The sequence below is a fragment of the Petromyzon marinus genome, chromosome 26 (genome assembly GCF_048934315.1).
Source record: "Petromyzon marinus isolate PM22_M1 ecotype Great Lakes invasive population chromosome 26, UKy_Petmar_22M1.pri1.0, whole genome shotgun sequence".
Classification (NCBI taxonomy): Eukaryota; Metazoa; Chordata; class Hyperoartia; order Petromyzontiformes; family Petromyzontidae; genus Petromyzon; species Petromyzon marinus.
The window spans coordinates 8713109-8728088 of NC_133692.1; the positions used below are offsets into that span (position 1 = coordinate 8713109).

The 14980-nt window shown below is 46.5% G+C and overlaps 1 protein-coding gene across 1 annotated transcript in view; it reads right to left on the minus strand.

Annotated features, from left to right (window-relative positions):
* MYO15A (myosin XVA) overlaps positions 1-10422 on the minus strand; it is a 197667-nt gene extending 187245 nt beyond the window's left edge. The window contains exons 1-2 of the mRNA XM_076069914.1: positions 9821-10422; positions 385-480 (exon numbers count right to left, since the gene is read on the minus strand). Of these exons, the coding sequence (XP_075926029.1) occupies positions 385-417 (33 nt within the window). The 5' untranslated portion in view covers positions 418-480; positions 9821-10422. The remainder of the gene's footprint in view (positions 1-384; positions 481-9820) is intronic.
* Positions 10423-14980: the final 4558 nt, after the last annotated feature.

Below are 14980 nucleotides of genomic sequence, written 5' to 3' on the forward strand. Positions count from 1 at the left end.
CGATGGAAAGCGGCGCTCATGCATACTGTAAGAGGGTTAGCCCGATACACGGCACTTTCACAGCCCACCACACATGCTTTCAACACAACCCAGCAGTTTAACTCAATCCTTTATGCCTCCCTGTTGGATTTCCAGCAAATCGCTGAGGCTTTCCCAAACATAAGAAAAAAACTGCTTACTAATGTGTGCAATTACTGTACGGCAGTGCTTCCCAACGTAGAGTCCGCGGACGACTGGCGGTTCACAGGGCAGTAGGAAGTGGTCCTTGGAACTGTTGCAGATGCTATGAGTGGAATTAATGGTGAAGAACCTTGCTGGAGCACGGTGGTCCGTAACAATTGTTCTGAGAGTTGACAGTGGTGTCTGGTGCATGGCAGCTCTTACCACATTCTTCCCAATGCCTGTACGCTCTGCCATGGTGGCCTCTTTGTGGAGCTGCTCCTGCCGGTCACTTCATGCCAATGTTCTGGAAAAATGCTCCTGTGTGGGGCATCACAAACGAGAACCCATTCAGAAAGGCAACACAGGAAAACCGAGTCATCATCGAAAAGTCACACAATGCACCTTGCAGTAGATCCAGCTTCAGTTTGACAAAGTTGTGCTGATAAAAATACCACTCAAAGTAGTTCTCTGAAATGTATTCTAAGGTTTGCACCTCAAGGCCACATGTGGTTTTTTATTCCTGTAATCCAGGAACTTGAAGTCAATGGTACTGTAGTACATGATGCAGAGGTTAAGTGCATTGGACACACGTGTGAAATAAAGTATAGTACTTGCAAGAGACAATACAGCAAATTGCTCCTCAGTTTTGAGTGTTCTTCCATCGTATGGATGGGATTTTGTCCAGGTACTCCATTTATTGCCACATTTCAAAATCACAAATAAATGATTTTTAAACATCCAAAGCAGGACCCTCCTGAGGAACAGCCCTGAGCAATGTTGCAGTCTCTTAACAAATTTGTATTTGGTTTTAATGAGATGTATAACCTCTGCTGTTTGTGAGGAGTAAGCAGAATGAGTTATTTCGTTTGAGACATTGCATATGATAAAGTTTCGAAATAACAGTCCTGAAATGTTTGAGGGGAATTACATATTTCTTACCAAGTGGTACTAACTTTATAAATGCTGGAAGGATGATGGGCTAAGTTCCAGTTCAAATAATTTATTTTTGGTATCCCAGAGGAAAGTCCATCAAGCTAGATAGCTATTTTTCAAGGGTGATCCCCAGGGAAAGGGGTACAGGAATGGCAATACGTTTTCAACCCCTGCCCAGAATAAAATGAGCGAGCTGAACCATCCACCACAACAACACCGCGTACCTGAATTGAGTACAATATTAACACAGTAATACTGGCTCACTGTAAGAGACTCAGCGACTGACATTCATAATTGTGGTATTTAATACAGTGCTCTTGGCCTCGGTCTATTTCAGCCCAAGGCCAATTTGCGAAAGATACTCTAATAACTATATTATCATGTACATATCTACAAAAGACTCATTACATATCCATGCTATTTCTCATTTCAATTGAATTAATATATGGATAAAGTGTGAATATGTGAACTAATATCTATTTTTACAGCAACATTCTGCGAAGGTTTCAATGTAATCTCCAAACGTAAGTAGATTTTCTGCAATACATTTGCTCTGAAGAATGGACATTTCCTGAGATGTTATATTATATTGTTTCCATTAAAAGGCGTTGCAAATTTTGAACAGTGCGAGTTTCTCGCGCACAATTATGCAACGTAAATCGCAATGGATGTGAGACACATTGAGGGCGTTTTATGCTTATATCTATGATGACAGTACTGCAGTACTATTGTTGAAATGACTGCACACTGTGCTACCTTGAAGCTAAACAGACTCCGTCGACTAACAGTTGAGCTCGCATTGACGATCATTCTTCTTTGCAGTGAAACGTGACTACGTGATACGTATGCAGCGCTGTGTTCGGGATGATCAATGGCTTTGGGCCGCTTCAAGATGAAAACAAGGTGGGCGAGTGAGGCAGCCAGAATCGTGAGTTCAGAGTTGGCCGTGTGAATGCAAAATGAATGATTCATGAAGGCAAGTGGCAGCCTCAGGTTTCAAGGTTATGTGGTTCTGTGACGATATTAACCCGCTTTAGGCGGTCACGGCGTAAAACGACCACTCAAACGCTTGAACTGAGGGGGGACGAGACTAAGATACTTTTGTGGTTTCAGAGTCAGTTCCAAGAAGCCAAGATGAGGGCCAATGCGAGGGGCACACAGAAGGATTAACCTATGTTACCTGTCTAGCCAATCAGGAGTGAGACAACTTGTGTTTTTGCCCTGACGGTGACTAGAATACGGTGTTTTAACTGCTATACACAATTTAAGTTAATGATGAAATACAATGGAGAAAGAAAAACTACGCTTTTAAAGTTTGTGCTATTTATTTATTACACTCCCACAATACTGACCACATCATAATATTATTCAATATAGGCTTTAGTAATACATTATGCGCCAATTACTATACATATCTCAATAACCCAGCTATCTTCTTGGCGTCTGAGCACAGAGCACAAATGATACAATAATTATATAACCCCCCACAATAGTAGACATGCAAGCATACTTATAGACATGGAGATTCACAAATCCGTGTCTACATATCCACAGGTGGAAATGATTCTCAGTTATTTTTTTTTACCTGAAGACAGTACCACTTGCCGTTGGTTTTCACACCTGATGATGACCGTTTGTGTTATGGTCGAAACGTCGTGAGTATTTTTATTGTTTTAAATATATTTTATTATTTTATTGTTTCCCTTCAACATGACTTTACCGAAAGAGCTAAGAATATGCAGTGCCTCCTACGGAACAGTGCCTTCTCGTAAATTACACTCCTTTGGTTCAGCCATCGGAAAGAGAAAGACTGTCCAAAACCAAGCTATGAAACCCATGCCTTGTAACAAATACCGATTTTTGTTTTTTTTCCCATTGAATAATCTTCCAGGCATTACGAAGCCCAAAGCTACTTACTTTTGAAATCGTATAATATTAGTCTCTAAAATTGTACATCTGCAGCCAACATGTATCATTGCCAAGAAAGAAAATTAACCTATACTTGAATTATTTCAAAGATATATTTCCTGTCGACTTGTACTTTTTCACCAGGAATAGTAAAAGATGGATAAAAATTTACCTATTATAAGCTAAATTTTGTCTCATTAAACCTTCTTTTGGGCAACCTTATATCTACATACACTCAATTCAATAACATTGTGGCATTCCACATGAAGTTTCAACAACATATTATTTGAGTCTTGACTTAAAGCTTTCGTGACTGCATGAATTTATATTATTTGGGTCTTTCGGTAAAGTCACGTAGATAGGTTCAGAACCTAACTACGTGAATTTATTATTTGAGTATTTTCACCATCAATTTCATATTTTAAAACTGAGAAATATATTTTAAATATAATTTAAAACAATAGTGAATTCTTTATGTTAACCCCATTACTGGCAGCAATTGGCACATTCTCATACTAGCGAAGTAGGATTAAGCCTGGTAAGTTCTTGTGTGGGTGACCGCCTGGGTTGCTTGTCAGGTGTGTGAGGCATGGGACTGTGATTTGGATAAAGGGAAGTGCTGTGTATTGGTCTTTCCATCTTTGTGTTTTTATCTGGAAACTTTTATTTTCCTACCACATGCCAAACACTCAATGTTGTTGGCCAAACATCCCGATACAAGACCCACCCGAAATGTATTGTTCGTGGTGATTACTGTTATTCAGCCCTTTGGAGGCAATGGTTGATGCATCACATTCTCGTCTGGGAGTTGTTGAGGAGATGGGAGCACAGCGAGCAGATATCTGAATGCATCATTGTGGACCTTTTGACAGTTATCAACATCTATGTGTGGGATTTTGGAATCCTGCCCTGGTGTAATGCATAAGTGGTGCAGTGGAGTGATGTAACACAGTGTAATCGTGTAGAGTGCTGTACTTCGCAAATATGGTGGCATTATCGGTGACTATTCTGTCATCCCCTTTGTATTAATTTTTTTCATATTCTTCGTCGTCATCAAATCTCGATCCGCTGCTGGATGAAGGCCTCCCCGCATCATTGCCATTCATCGTCTTACGATGTCACAATCCCCACTCCCGAACATGAGCTCATCTGCGTTGGTCATCCTCCCAAATGCATTCACTGTTTTTTACCTACCATTCCATCACCAATCTTATTCACTTACAGAGCAAATGACCACGTGCCCCACATGACAGGTGAGCTGCATATCAGGAAGCGGGTTTTTTGTTATTACTTCTTGTTTACCCAGGATAACTTCGCTCTTATAATTATTTCTCTGGAGGGTCCTGTTATATTTTCGCAGTCGGGGGCAATGTTGCTGTGTGTAATCCCAAATGAGTGATTTGCAGGGGAATTATTCGAATTTGGCAGCCAATGATTGGCCTACTCTCGCGAATGACGTGACAGAAACTAAAGTCCACTACGAAGCAGACAACGCATATTATTACGGGTATATTCAGTTATAACCAGGGCAGCTGCTGGATTTGAACCGTGAACCTCTGCAAAACGCACCGAATATGCTCCCGCTAACCCATGTCACTGCCCTAAAATGGGTTGTGGATGACGCAGATTTCTAAAACTCACAAAACTTGGTGGCTAGGAATTGGCAGTTCAGCCAAAGGTAACATGAACCCCTTTGTCTAAACCATTGAGGTTTATCACTTTGTACGGTGCATGAGTTTTGTCTGGTTTCCCGTTTCCTCGCACATGCAAAACACTTAATAAACAGTACAATGCACGGCTCTCCTGAGAAAGAGCTTCAGAACCCAAATAAAACCGTGTATGAAAATGTTAATCACATTACCACCAACAGTATCATCAACCACAGCATGATGATAAATCACATCATCAATTGCCATGAACAGCAACAAAAAAAACAATGATCATCATTTGTAGATCTTTTTCATCACTATCATCCTCTTCTTCAGGTACCATATAGAGATGTAACATTTAGCACCTGTCTCAACCAATTAATTCTGGGTGATCCCTCTGAATATTAAATAATTAATGTTTACCCCTTTGTCAATTCAACGCTGGATGAAGGGAACCCCCTTCCAGGGGCGGAGCCAGGATTTTGACTTTGAGGGGGCTGACTTCAATATTCTGAGATATCCAGTGTTTATGTTTTCCAATGGCCGATACAAATGTATAAAACTAATTTTATTGGATTTGAACGCGGAGTTTATTAATAGGTCGGAGCCGCTGATGTGGCTAATAAGTTCGATAAGTTCGCAAGGCTGCCGCTCAAGCAGCCTGCAGGGCAGCACACAAGGTGGCAGCCTGCAGGGCAGCACACAAGGTGACAGCCTGCAGGGCAGCACACAAGGTGACAGCCTGCAGGGCAGCACACAAGGTGACAGCCTGCAGGGCAGCACACAAGGTGGCAGCACAAGGTGGCAGCCTGCAGGGCAGCACAAGGTGGCAGCCTGCAGGGCAGCACACAAGGTGGCAGCACAAGGTGGCAGCCTGCAGGGCAGCACACAAGGTGGCAGCACAAGGTGGCAGCCTGCAGGGCAGCACACAAGGTGGCAGCACAAGGTGGCAGCCTGCAGGGCAGCACACAAGGTGGCAGCCTGCAGGGCAGCACAAGGTGGCAGCCTGCAGGGCAGCACACAAGGTGGCAGCATACAAAGTGGCAGCCTGCAGGGCAGCACAAGGTGACAGCCTGCATGGCAGCACAAGGTGGCAGCACACAAGGTGGCAGCCTGCAGGGCAGCACACAAGGTGGCAGCCTGCAGGGCAGCACACAAGGTGGCAGCCTGCAGGGCAGCACACAAAGTGGCAGCCTGCAGAATTTTGCAGCAGCCGGATATCCGGTTATCCCGATTACCGACTTTCCCAAAATTTCAGGGGGGGCTAAGCCCCCCCCCCAGCCCCCCCTGTGGCTCCGCCCCTGCCCCCTTCACAGCGTCAATCGTGGTCGCTGTTTCAATATATTTCACCGTTCTAGACAACATGGGCTGGTGAAGAGAGAACCCAGAACAATGTGCAAACCACTGCACCACCACTCCAGCTAGACTCCTCTTTTCCACGATGAACCCGGTATCCTGAAGTTTATTCCCGGCCAAAGTTAACATCATTGGCGGGTGACATCTGAAACAGTACAAGACACCCCTCCACCAACCCGCATTGACCTGTGTAGTGAAGTACGGTCAAACATCCCCCCACGATCGACATGGCATGAGCAAGCCTTTATCCAGTATATACCAGGGGTCACCAAACTTCTTTCACAGTGGGCCGGATAACTGAAAGAATGACGAGCGCGGGCCGCATAATAAATAAATATTTCTGGAGCGTCGGACCTGTGTTGACAGCTGGAAAATCTGGGGGCGGGAAAGATGCGTGTTTGTGGAAACCATGGTAACGTATTGCCATGACGTTGCCATGGAAACCATGGTATAGTGTTGCCATGGAAACCATGGTAACGTGTTGCCATGACGTTGCCATGGAAATCATGGTAACGTCAGAGCGTTTGCGGGGCTACCACGAGCCGGGGAAAGACTTGGGATGGCGCGAAATAAGCAAACATTACAATAAACAAGAAAATCTAGATACAATAATGTAAAATTTAAAATAGTACATTTAAGGAACATAGCAGTCAGGAGGTCTCCGCACGCGTGAAGATCTCCTAGTATTCTAAACATATTTAAATTTAAATTGTATCACAACGTCTCCTGTTCCATACGTTTTATCAACCAAATTCAAGTACCGTCGGCGGGCCTGATGGACTGACGTCGCGGGCCGAATCCGGCCCGCGGGCCGTAGTTTGGTGACCCCTGCAGTATATACTAACAAAGTATGGAAGAAGTTAGCAAGTGAAAACAGTAGATAGCGGGTTTAAAAACTGAACCCTGCCTGTTGATGAAAAGGAGTTTTTTTGTGGATGTATCTGGGGCACCGAATATTATACCTTGTGGTTAGCAGGATCGCAGATGAGAGTTTCACCTTCATATGATAACATTTTGAATGGTGGCCTTTCTAAACTGTCTCGTCTGTACATTTGTGCTGTCTAGTTTGTTTTGGAACATCTAAAACTGTATTGTTCTATTGTAAGGGGGTGTTAACGACATGTTTTTGTTTCGATGTGCGCACATGTAGTAGTGTTATACTTATGAGTCAATCACCCGGAATGTACCCTATCCCATCAGATCTCGGAAACTAAGCGGGGTTGAGTCTGGATATTCATTGGATGGGTGTCCACCATGAGCCACAGCTCCTACGTTGTGAGCAAAGGAGTGCAATGCAGCAAAATCAATTGTAGTACAGCACTTTTAATTCTATGCTCTCCGCCTTCACCAACCAAACTGAAATGGTGAAATATGGGTTTAAAAAAGCCACGACCCACACACAGCGTGGGAGGCCCTCATCCAAAAGTGGATTTACGAAAGGGCTGCAAACGTATACCCACGGGTGAGTTATACAGTAACTGCATGAGAATAAAGTTAGTTATGTAAACCTGCAACATAGCGAGTATATGCGTACACAGCTGTATATTACACAAGCCTGACTGTATTATGATAAACTCGTGAATAACGTTGTGAAGTCGCAGGCTTTGTACGTACAACACGTGCAACTGTGCCCCTTCACGTGACCACAATTCGACATGGCACGCAATTTGCTCAACGCCACCACTCATTCTTAGGCAAACACACTCACGCACAAATTACACACACAAATGACAAAATCAACACACAAGCTATGCCCTAACACAAATGACACGCAAACACACACACACCGATTTGAAGCCTACCGCAGTCAAACGAACACTGCCCCAACAGGCACCCCCCAACACCCCACTGACGGCACACGTCTAAACGGGTGACACCAACAAATTAGCACAGCCAGGCGCGTCAATTAGTGAGTGCATCTCACACTTCGACTGGCCCTGTGTTTTTGTAATGTAGACAATACTGTACTGGGTTTATATTTGTCCTATTACTTTGGCCGAAATGGTGAAGTTTCATTCAAGTAGCAAGTGAGCTGGCCAAAGCAACGAGGCAGATCTTTTTTTTTTAATGTGTTCTTTAGAAAAGTACCCCTAAAAAAAGTGTAAATATTTATAATGTTATTTATTTTACAAAATGCATTTCAGACACGTTGGGTTGGAAATATGAATTAATATGTATTCATAAAATTGGAGCAATCTTTCCTACGCATCATCGTTATTGCATTCACTGAGAAGTAGTAGGCAATGTGATGAAAGTAAAGGCCTATGAGTGTGTACAGTACGTGATAAAGTGGTAAAACAAAGGTATATATCGTGAGTGCATGTGAGAGTGTTATAGTAAAGAGTAAAAAGTACAGCACTGCAAATACTGGCTCATTACACTGTTGTCAGAAGGGCCTCCAAATAGCGACGACTCACGCTGACCACATGTATTTGAAGAGGTAGGAATACTCACACTTTACCCACCACAACCACGCACGACCAGCTACTCACACTTTACCCACCACAACCACGCACGGCCAGCTAGCTACTCACACTTTATCCACCACAACCACGCACGACCAGCTAGCTACTCACACTTTACCCACCACAACCACGCACGGCCAGCTACTCACACTTTATCCACCACAACCACGCACGGCCAGCCAGCTACTCACACTTTACCCACCACAACCACGCACGGCCAGCTAGCTACTCACACTTTACCCACCACAACCACGCACGGCCAGCTAGCTACTCACACTTTACCCACCACAACCACGCACGGCCAGCCAGCTACTCACACTTTACCCACCACAACCACGCACGGCCAGCCAGCTACTCACACTTTACCCACCACAACCACGCACGGCCAGCCAGCTACTCACACTTTACCCACCACAACCACGCACGGCCAGCCAGCTACTCACACTTTACCCACCACAACCACGCACGGCCAGCTAGCTACTCACACTTTACCCACCACAACCACGCACGGCCAGCTAGCTACTCACACTTTACCCACCACAACCACGCACGGCCAGCTAGCTACTCACACTTTACCCACCACAACCACGCACGGCCAGCCAGCTACTCACACTTTACCCACCACAACCACGCACGGCCAGCCAGCTACTCACACTTTACCCACCACAACCACGCACGGCCAGCTAGCTACTCACACTTTACCCACCACAACCACGCACGGCCAGCCAGCTACTCACTTTACCCACCACAACCACGCACGGCCAGCCAGCTACTCACACTTTACCCACCACAACCACGCACGGCCAGCTAGCTACTCACACTTTACCCACCACAACCACGCACGGCCAGCCAGCTACTCACACTTTACCCACCACAACCACGCACGGCCAGCCAGCTACTCACACTTTACCCACCACAACCACGCACGGCCAGCCAGCTACTCACACTTTACCCCACCACAACCACGCACGGCCAGCTACTCACACTTTACCCACCACAACCACGCACGGCCAGCTACTCACACTTTACCCACCAAAACCACGCACGGCCAGCCGGTCGACTCGCTGTGATGTGTCCCTTTACCGCTGCTGGGTGTTTTGAGAAGAGAATTCAAGAAACTGCCTCCCTTTGTTGACATTGCTGTGCCGGGAGAACTAATCAGACCGGTGACCATCCTCAGTATACTGATAGTCTTAGCGGCGCTTTGACGACCACGGGCAGCGTCACGAAGGAAGGTGTGATAGTACAGAAGGGGGGGTCATGGAATTGTGTGATAGTACACGAGGAACGCGTGATGGACGGGATCATTAGTTTCCCAACCCCGTGGCACGATGCACGCTCTCCCACCTGCTGGGCGCTCATCCGGAGACCTGTGTGCGCGAGCAGTCGGCGGTTCCCATCGGAGTGCCAACCCGGAGCTCAGAATCCTGGGTTCGATCTCTAGTCCCGGGCCCCGTTCTCGCCACTCACACGCGATGGTCCCGGCACCGACGACTTCTTGCCCTCGCTGCACTCCGTGCGGAGCGCGGTCACCAAGAGCGACACGCCGTCGGTGCTACAGATGCCCGCGGCAGCACGAAATCCGCGGAAGCTCCTGAAGCTTTTGTCACGTTGCCTTCATTAGAATGTGGGGCTCTTACTTAGGGTTACCAAGATTTCCGGAAAGGAAAAAAAAAGAAAAAACCCGCTAACAACAACAAACCCAACGACGTGTTTATTATTCTTGGTTCTTTCGGTAAAGTCACGTAGAAGGGAAACAATAAAATAATTAAAATATAAAACAATAAAATTCTCACGACGTTTCGACTGCAACACAAGCAATCATCATCAGGTGTGAAAACCTGATGCTGTGGTTTTCACACCTGCAGGGATTCATATTTTTGTTTCTTTCGGTAAAGTCACGTAGAAGGGAAACAATAAAATAATAAAAATATAAAACAATCAAATAATAAAAATATAAAACAATAAAATTCTCACGACGTGGTTTTCACACCTGATGATGATTGCTTGTGTTGCAGTCGAAACGTCGTGATAATTGTATTGTTTTATATTTTTATTATTTTATTGTTTCCCTTCTACGTGACTTTACCGAAAGAACCAAGAACATGAATCCCTACAGTCACGAAAGCTTTAAATCAAGACATATTTATTATGGGAGGAAGAATATCTCACAACGCCAAAAGAGGGTAGAACGACATGTACATGTGTAATGAGCGACTTTCGCGACACGTCGTGTAGAGGGTACTTCTTACATGATTTGGAGCTTTCGTGACTGCAGGAATTACTCTTTGGTTCTTTCGGTAAAGTCACGTAGAAAGAAAAATAAATTTAATAATAGCATACGACGTTTCGATTTCAACACAAGCAATCATCATCAGGTTCGAATGAATGAGAAAACAAACCTAGTAAACTTAGCAATATAATGCAATACGACACAGAGAGTCGGCTGACATAGCAGTCAACACCCCACCTGGTTGATTTATGTTCTTCCAAAGATTGCTAAATTTGAGAGAGAGACAAAACACAGACACGGGGACACATAGACAGACACATAAGCAGAGAGAGATAACACAGAGACACACAGAGAGAGACACGCACATAGGCACACAGAGAAACAGCGCCTCTGTGTCGAGGTCTTAAATAGAGAGAGAGGGAGGCATAGAGAGAGGGGGGGGGGGGTGGATAAATTAGCGTGTCAATGAGAGATTTGGAGCTTTCGTGACTGCAGGAAATACTAAAGCGACAACACGAGGACACAGAGAAAACACACTTAATCAAACAAACTTAGTAAAATTTGGAAATGTAATGCAATGCAACACAGAGTCGGGGTACTTCTTTATTCTTATACGGGCACAACACAGGCCAACTTCATCTTCTCACTCTGAGGGCAACACTTTGATGTTAGCGTCTCAACTGGCTACACACACACGGCCGATCACTCGGCGGCGTGCCGAGGAGGGTGATGGAAGCCCGCAGGAGATCTTCCACGTGGACGGACAGCGGAGAGGGATGACGGTGAGCAGCGACGCAGTCTGAACCCAAGACTCCACACATGAACCCCGAGCCCTCGTCCGCCCCCGCTTATATCTCCCCCGCTTATATCTCCCCAGGCACGGCTAGGCTCCGCCTCTGGCCACACCCAATCGTGGAACCTTCCGCAGGTTCCCGGAGGATCTCAGCCAACCCCGCCCATTACCTTTGCCCCAGGTACCTCTCCCTTTCAGATTGGATGTTGTTTTAGCCAGCAGGTGTCATCATGTCATTACATCACCCCCCCCCCTCCCGGAATAAAAAAATATAGCCGTCCTGGCTAATAACAACAGGGGCGGAGCCAGGATTTCAGGCCGGGGTGACATTCAACAAATTTTAATTTCAAGAATGACTAGAGAGTCAGGCTGTTGAACTAGACACCATCGGTTGACGACACACTCTGACAATGCATTTGCACGGAGTCCGCCAGACCGAGTGTCGTACACTTATACGCAGAATGTCACCCCTGTCACCCCCCCTGGCTCCGCCCCTGAATAACAAGATAACAGGTAAGTGCACCCGTGCACAGGTTAAGTATGACAATAAAAGAGCTATAAAAGCAGGACTCCAGTTATTTTTCTTAAAAGGCGGAACAATCCGCAGGAACAATTAACACCTAATGATGAGGAAACAAGGAGAGAAAAGAGAACTATGCAAAAAGAACAAGACGGAGGGAAAAGAACAGAACTCAACAACCAACCACAACCTTTCCGCCATTCCGAGCAATACCTAGAATAATTAATCAATGGAATCGCAAGCATTTGGACCGAGTTTGCGACGCCGGTCCGTCGACGGGAATGGTCTTCCGCTCCTGCTCGGGCGGTGTGCACACCACCGGAACAGTCGGAGATGCGGGTTGCAACACAGGAGGCACAGGTGCAGTAGGCTCGGCGGCAACAGGCACCTCCCCGCTCCCGGCGAGGCTTCGAAGTCCGTCCATGGTCAGAGGCTCTGATGCTGTGGGCGGCACGACACAATCCTTCTGACGCACGCCCTCCGAACGCACTATCCCCGGCTCGTCGGACACACCAGACACCGGCAGACCAATTGTTGGAGATGGAGAGGCAATCCGCGGAGGAACAAACGGCTTCAACCGAGACGGATGGACAAACCAACGGCGACGACCCCCCCGAATACGCACACACTGCGGCCGTTTGACCTCGACCACTTCCACGGGCCGTTGGCAGGGCTTATGCAGCTTAGGGGGTGTACCACCCAGCACCTGCGGGCAATGTAACCCTGCTCTTTCACCAATGGACCATGGTAGCACGTGATCCCGTTTCCTCGCATTACGATCATTGTTCACCTGTGCTTTGGCGGCGTTAACTCTGGCCGCCTCCCGAGCCATGGAAATGCGTTGCAGGGTAATTTTCACATGCTCAAGCAACTTGGATTTCCCCTTATCCAGTGACGAACCCAATTGGGCATCCATAAGGGGTACATTCTTCCTCCCATACATAAGAAAAAACGGTTAAAATCCCGTGGAAGTAAGAGGAGCCATCCTATATGCGGCTAGTACACTCGGAACATGCAAATCCCAATCCGTTTGCGTCGCTTCAACCGCCTGACAAAGCATGGAGGTCAGAGTTCTATTCAGGCGCTCCACCATTCCATCTGTCTGGGGGTGGTACGGCGACGTTCTAATATTCTTAGTACAAAAAGCGTCGCAAACCTCACGCAGCAGTTTTGATGAGAAATTGCGCCCCTGGTCAGTGAGCAACTGCTCAGGGGCTCCCTTGTCCATTACGTAACCGTACAAAAATGCCTCCGCAATGAAAGCCGCTGACTGGTCAGGCAGCAGCCAAGCCATAGGCCATTGGCAGAAATACTCAACCCCCACTAAGAGAAATGTATTCCCTCTTGGAGTGGCAGGAAAGGACACAAGGATATGGAGCGCTACCAATTCGTTGATCCGTGAAACCGAAATGGATTGCAGCGGAGGATGGGACTTCTGCAGCGGCGGTTTCCTGCACGCACATTCTGTACACCCTTGGACCACTTTGTAAACATCAGCGGTCATCCCCGGCCAATATTAATCATGCTGTAGTGTCAGCAAGGTCTTCTGAACACCAATATGTAACAACTTATCCTCGTGCACCACACGAATCCGGTTACCTTAAAGAGCAATGGGGACGACAACACGGCAACGGTCCAACATGTCCTCTCTCCACATCAATAGGTTATCATGAAGAACCAATCGCGGCCCATCAACCGGCGCGGGAGTTTTCTGTTCAATTTCTGCGCGATGCCGCAAGACCCGTAGGGAATCATCATTCGACTGCTCGTGAACCCATGCAGAGCATGTAAGGTGCAAAACGCTATCGGCAGGTGCAACCGCCCCAGCGGGCTCCGTGTCATTGAATGCAGACATGACGGTAGCTGATTTCGACGTCAAGGGTCTACAACGGCCTGCACCTTACGAACATGGACAACAAGGCGATTGAGGAAACCGGGACAAGGCATCCACGTTGCAAGGTCAAACACCTTTCCGATATATTACGTGGAATGAGAATTCCTGTAGAATTTTGAGCCAATGCGAAAGTTGGTCAGAAGGTTGTTCAACCTTCAAGAAATACTGGAGGGCCGCGTGATCTGTGCAAACAATGAACTCCCTGCCGTAGAGGTAAGGCCTGTATTGTTAGATGAAATAGATAATGGCCAATTTAGTATTTTATGCGCGAAAAAATATAAATTGTGCGCAATGGAACTTCTGAACCTTAGCCGTCACGGCGTGGAGGGGTTTCGTGATGGTAGCAAACCCGGCGACAAAATGGCGATAATAAGACGCAATTACTATAAAACTTAGCAATTTCCACACCGACGTGGGGGTTGACCAAGTCCGAACACACGCTGTTTTCTCGGGGTCCGTTGCAACGCACAATTTACTGACAATGTGACCGAGATACCGCACGGATTTTTGCAGGAGGTGACATTTTTGGGGCTTAAATTTGAGATTTGCCGCACGCATTTTCAGAAGGACAGCACGTAACCGATCAAGATGTTCTTCCAACGTACGGCTGAAGACGATAACATCGTCGAGGTATATCAAGCATGAGTCCCACTGCAGTCCAGCCAGAACCAACTCCATCAATCATTGGAACGTAGCCAGCGCGGAGTGGAGCCCCATCGGAAGCCGATTAAATTCGAAAAGGCCCTGTATTAAAATTCCAGAACGGACAACAGACGGAGCATCTCATAAGTTCCCATCTCTGTTTGCAGCACAAAGGTTTAAAGTGGATGACATCCTTCCTCGCTCTTCAAATCCTTATCGGTCGATTCCATAAAACTTGTTACTGTCCGTCAATACAATCCGTGCTTAGCGATAGGATTTGCAAGAAATGTCACACATACTTCGCGTCGTTAGTCATGCTGCGCAGCCACTCTGTATCACACAAGAAGGAATCAATTATTATTCCGCCCAAACGCATCAGGCCATAGAGAGTCGCTGCACGTCGACAACGTGAACTAACGGTTGTA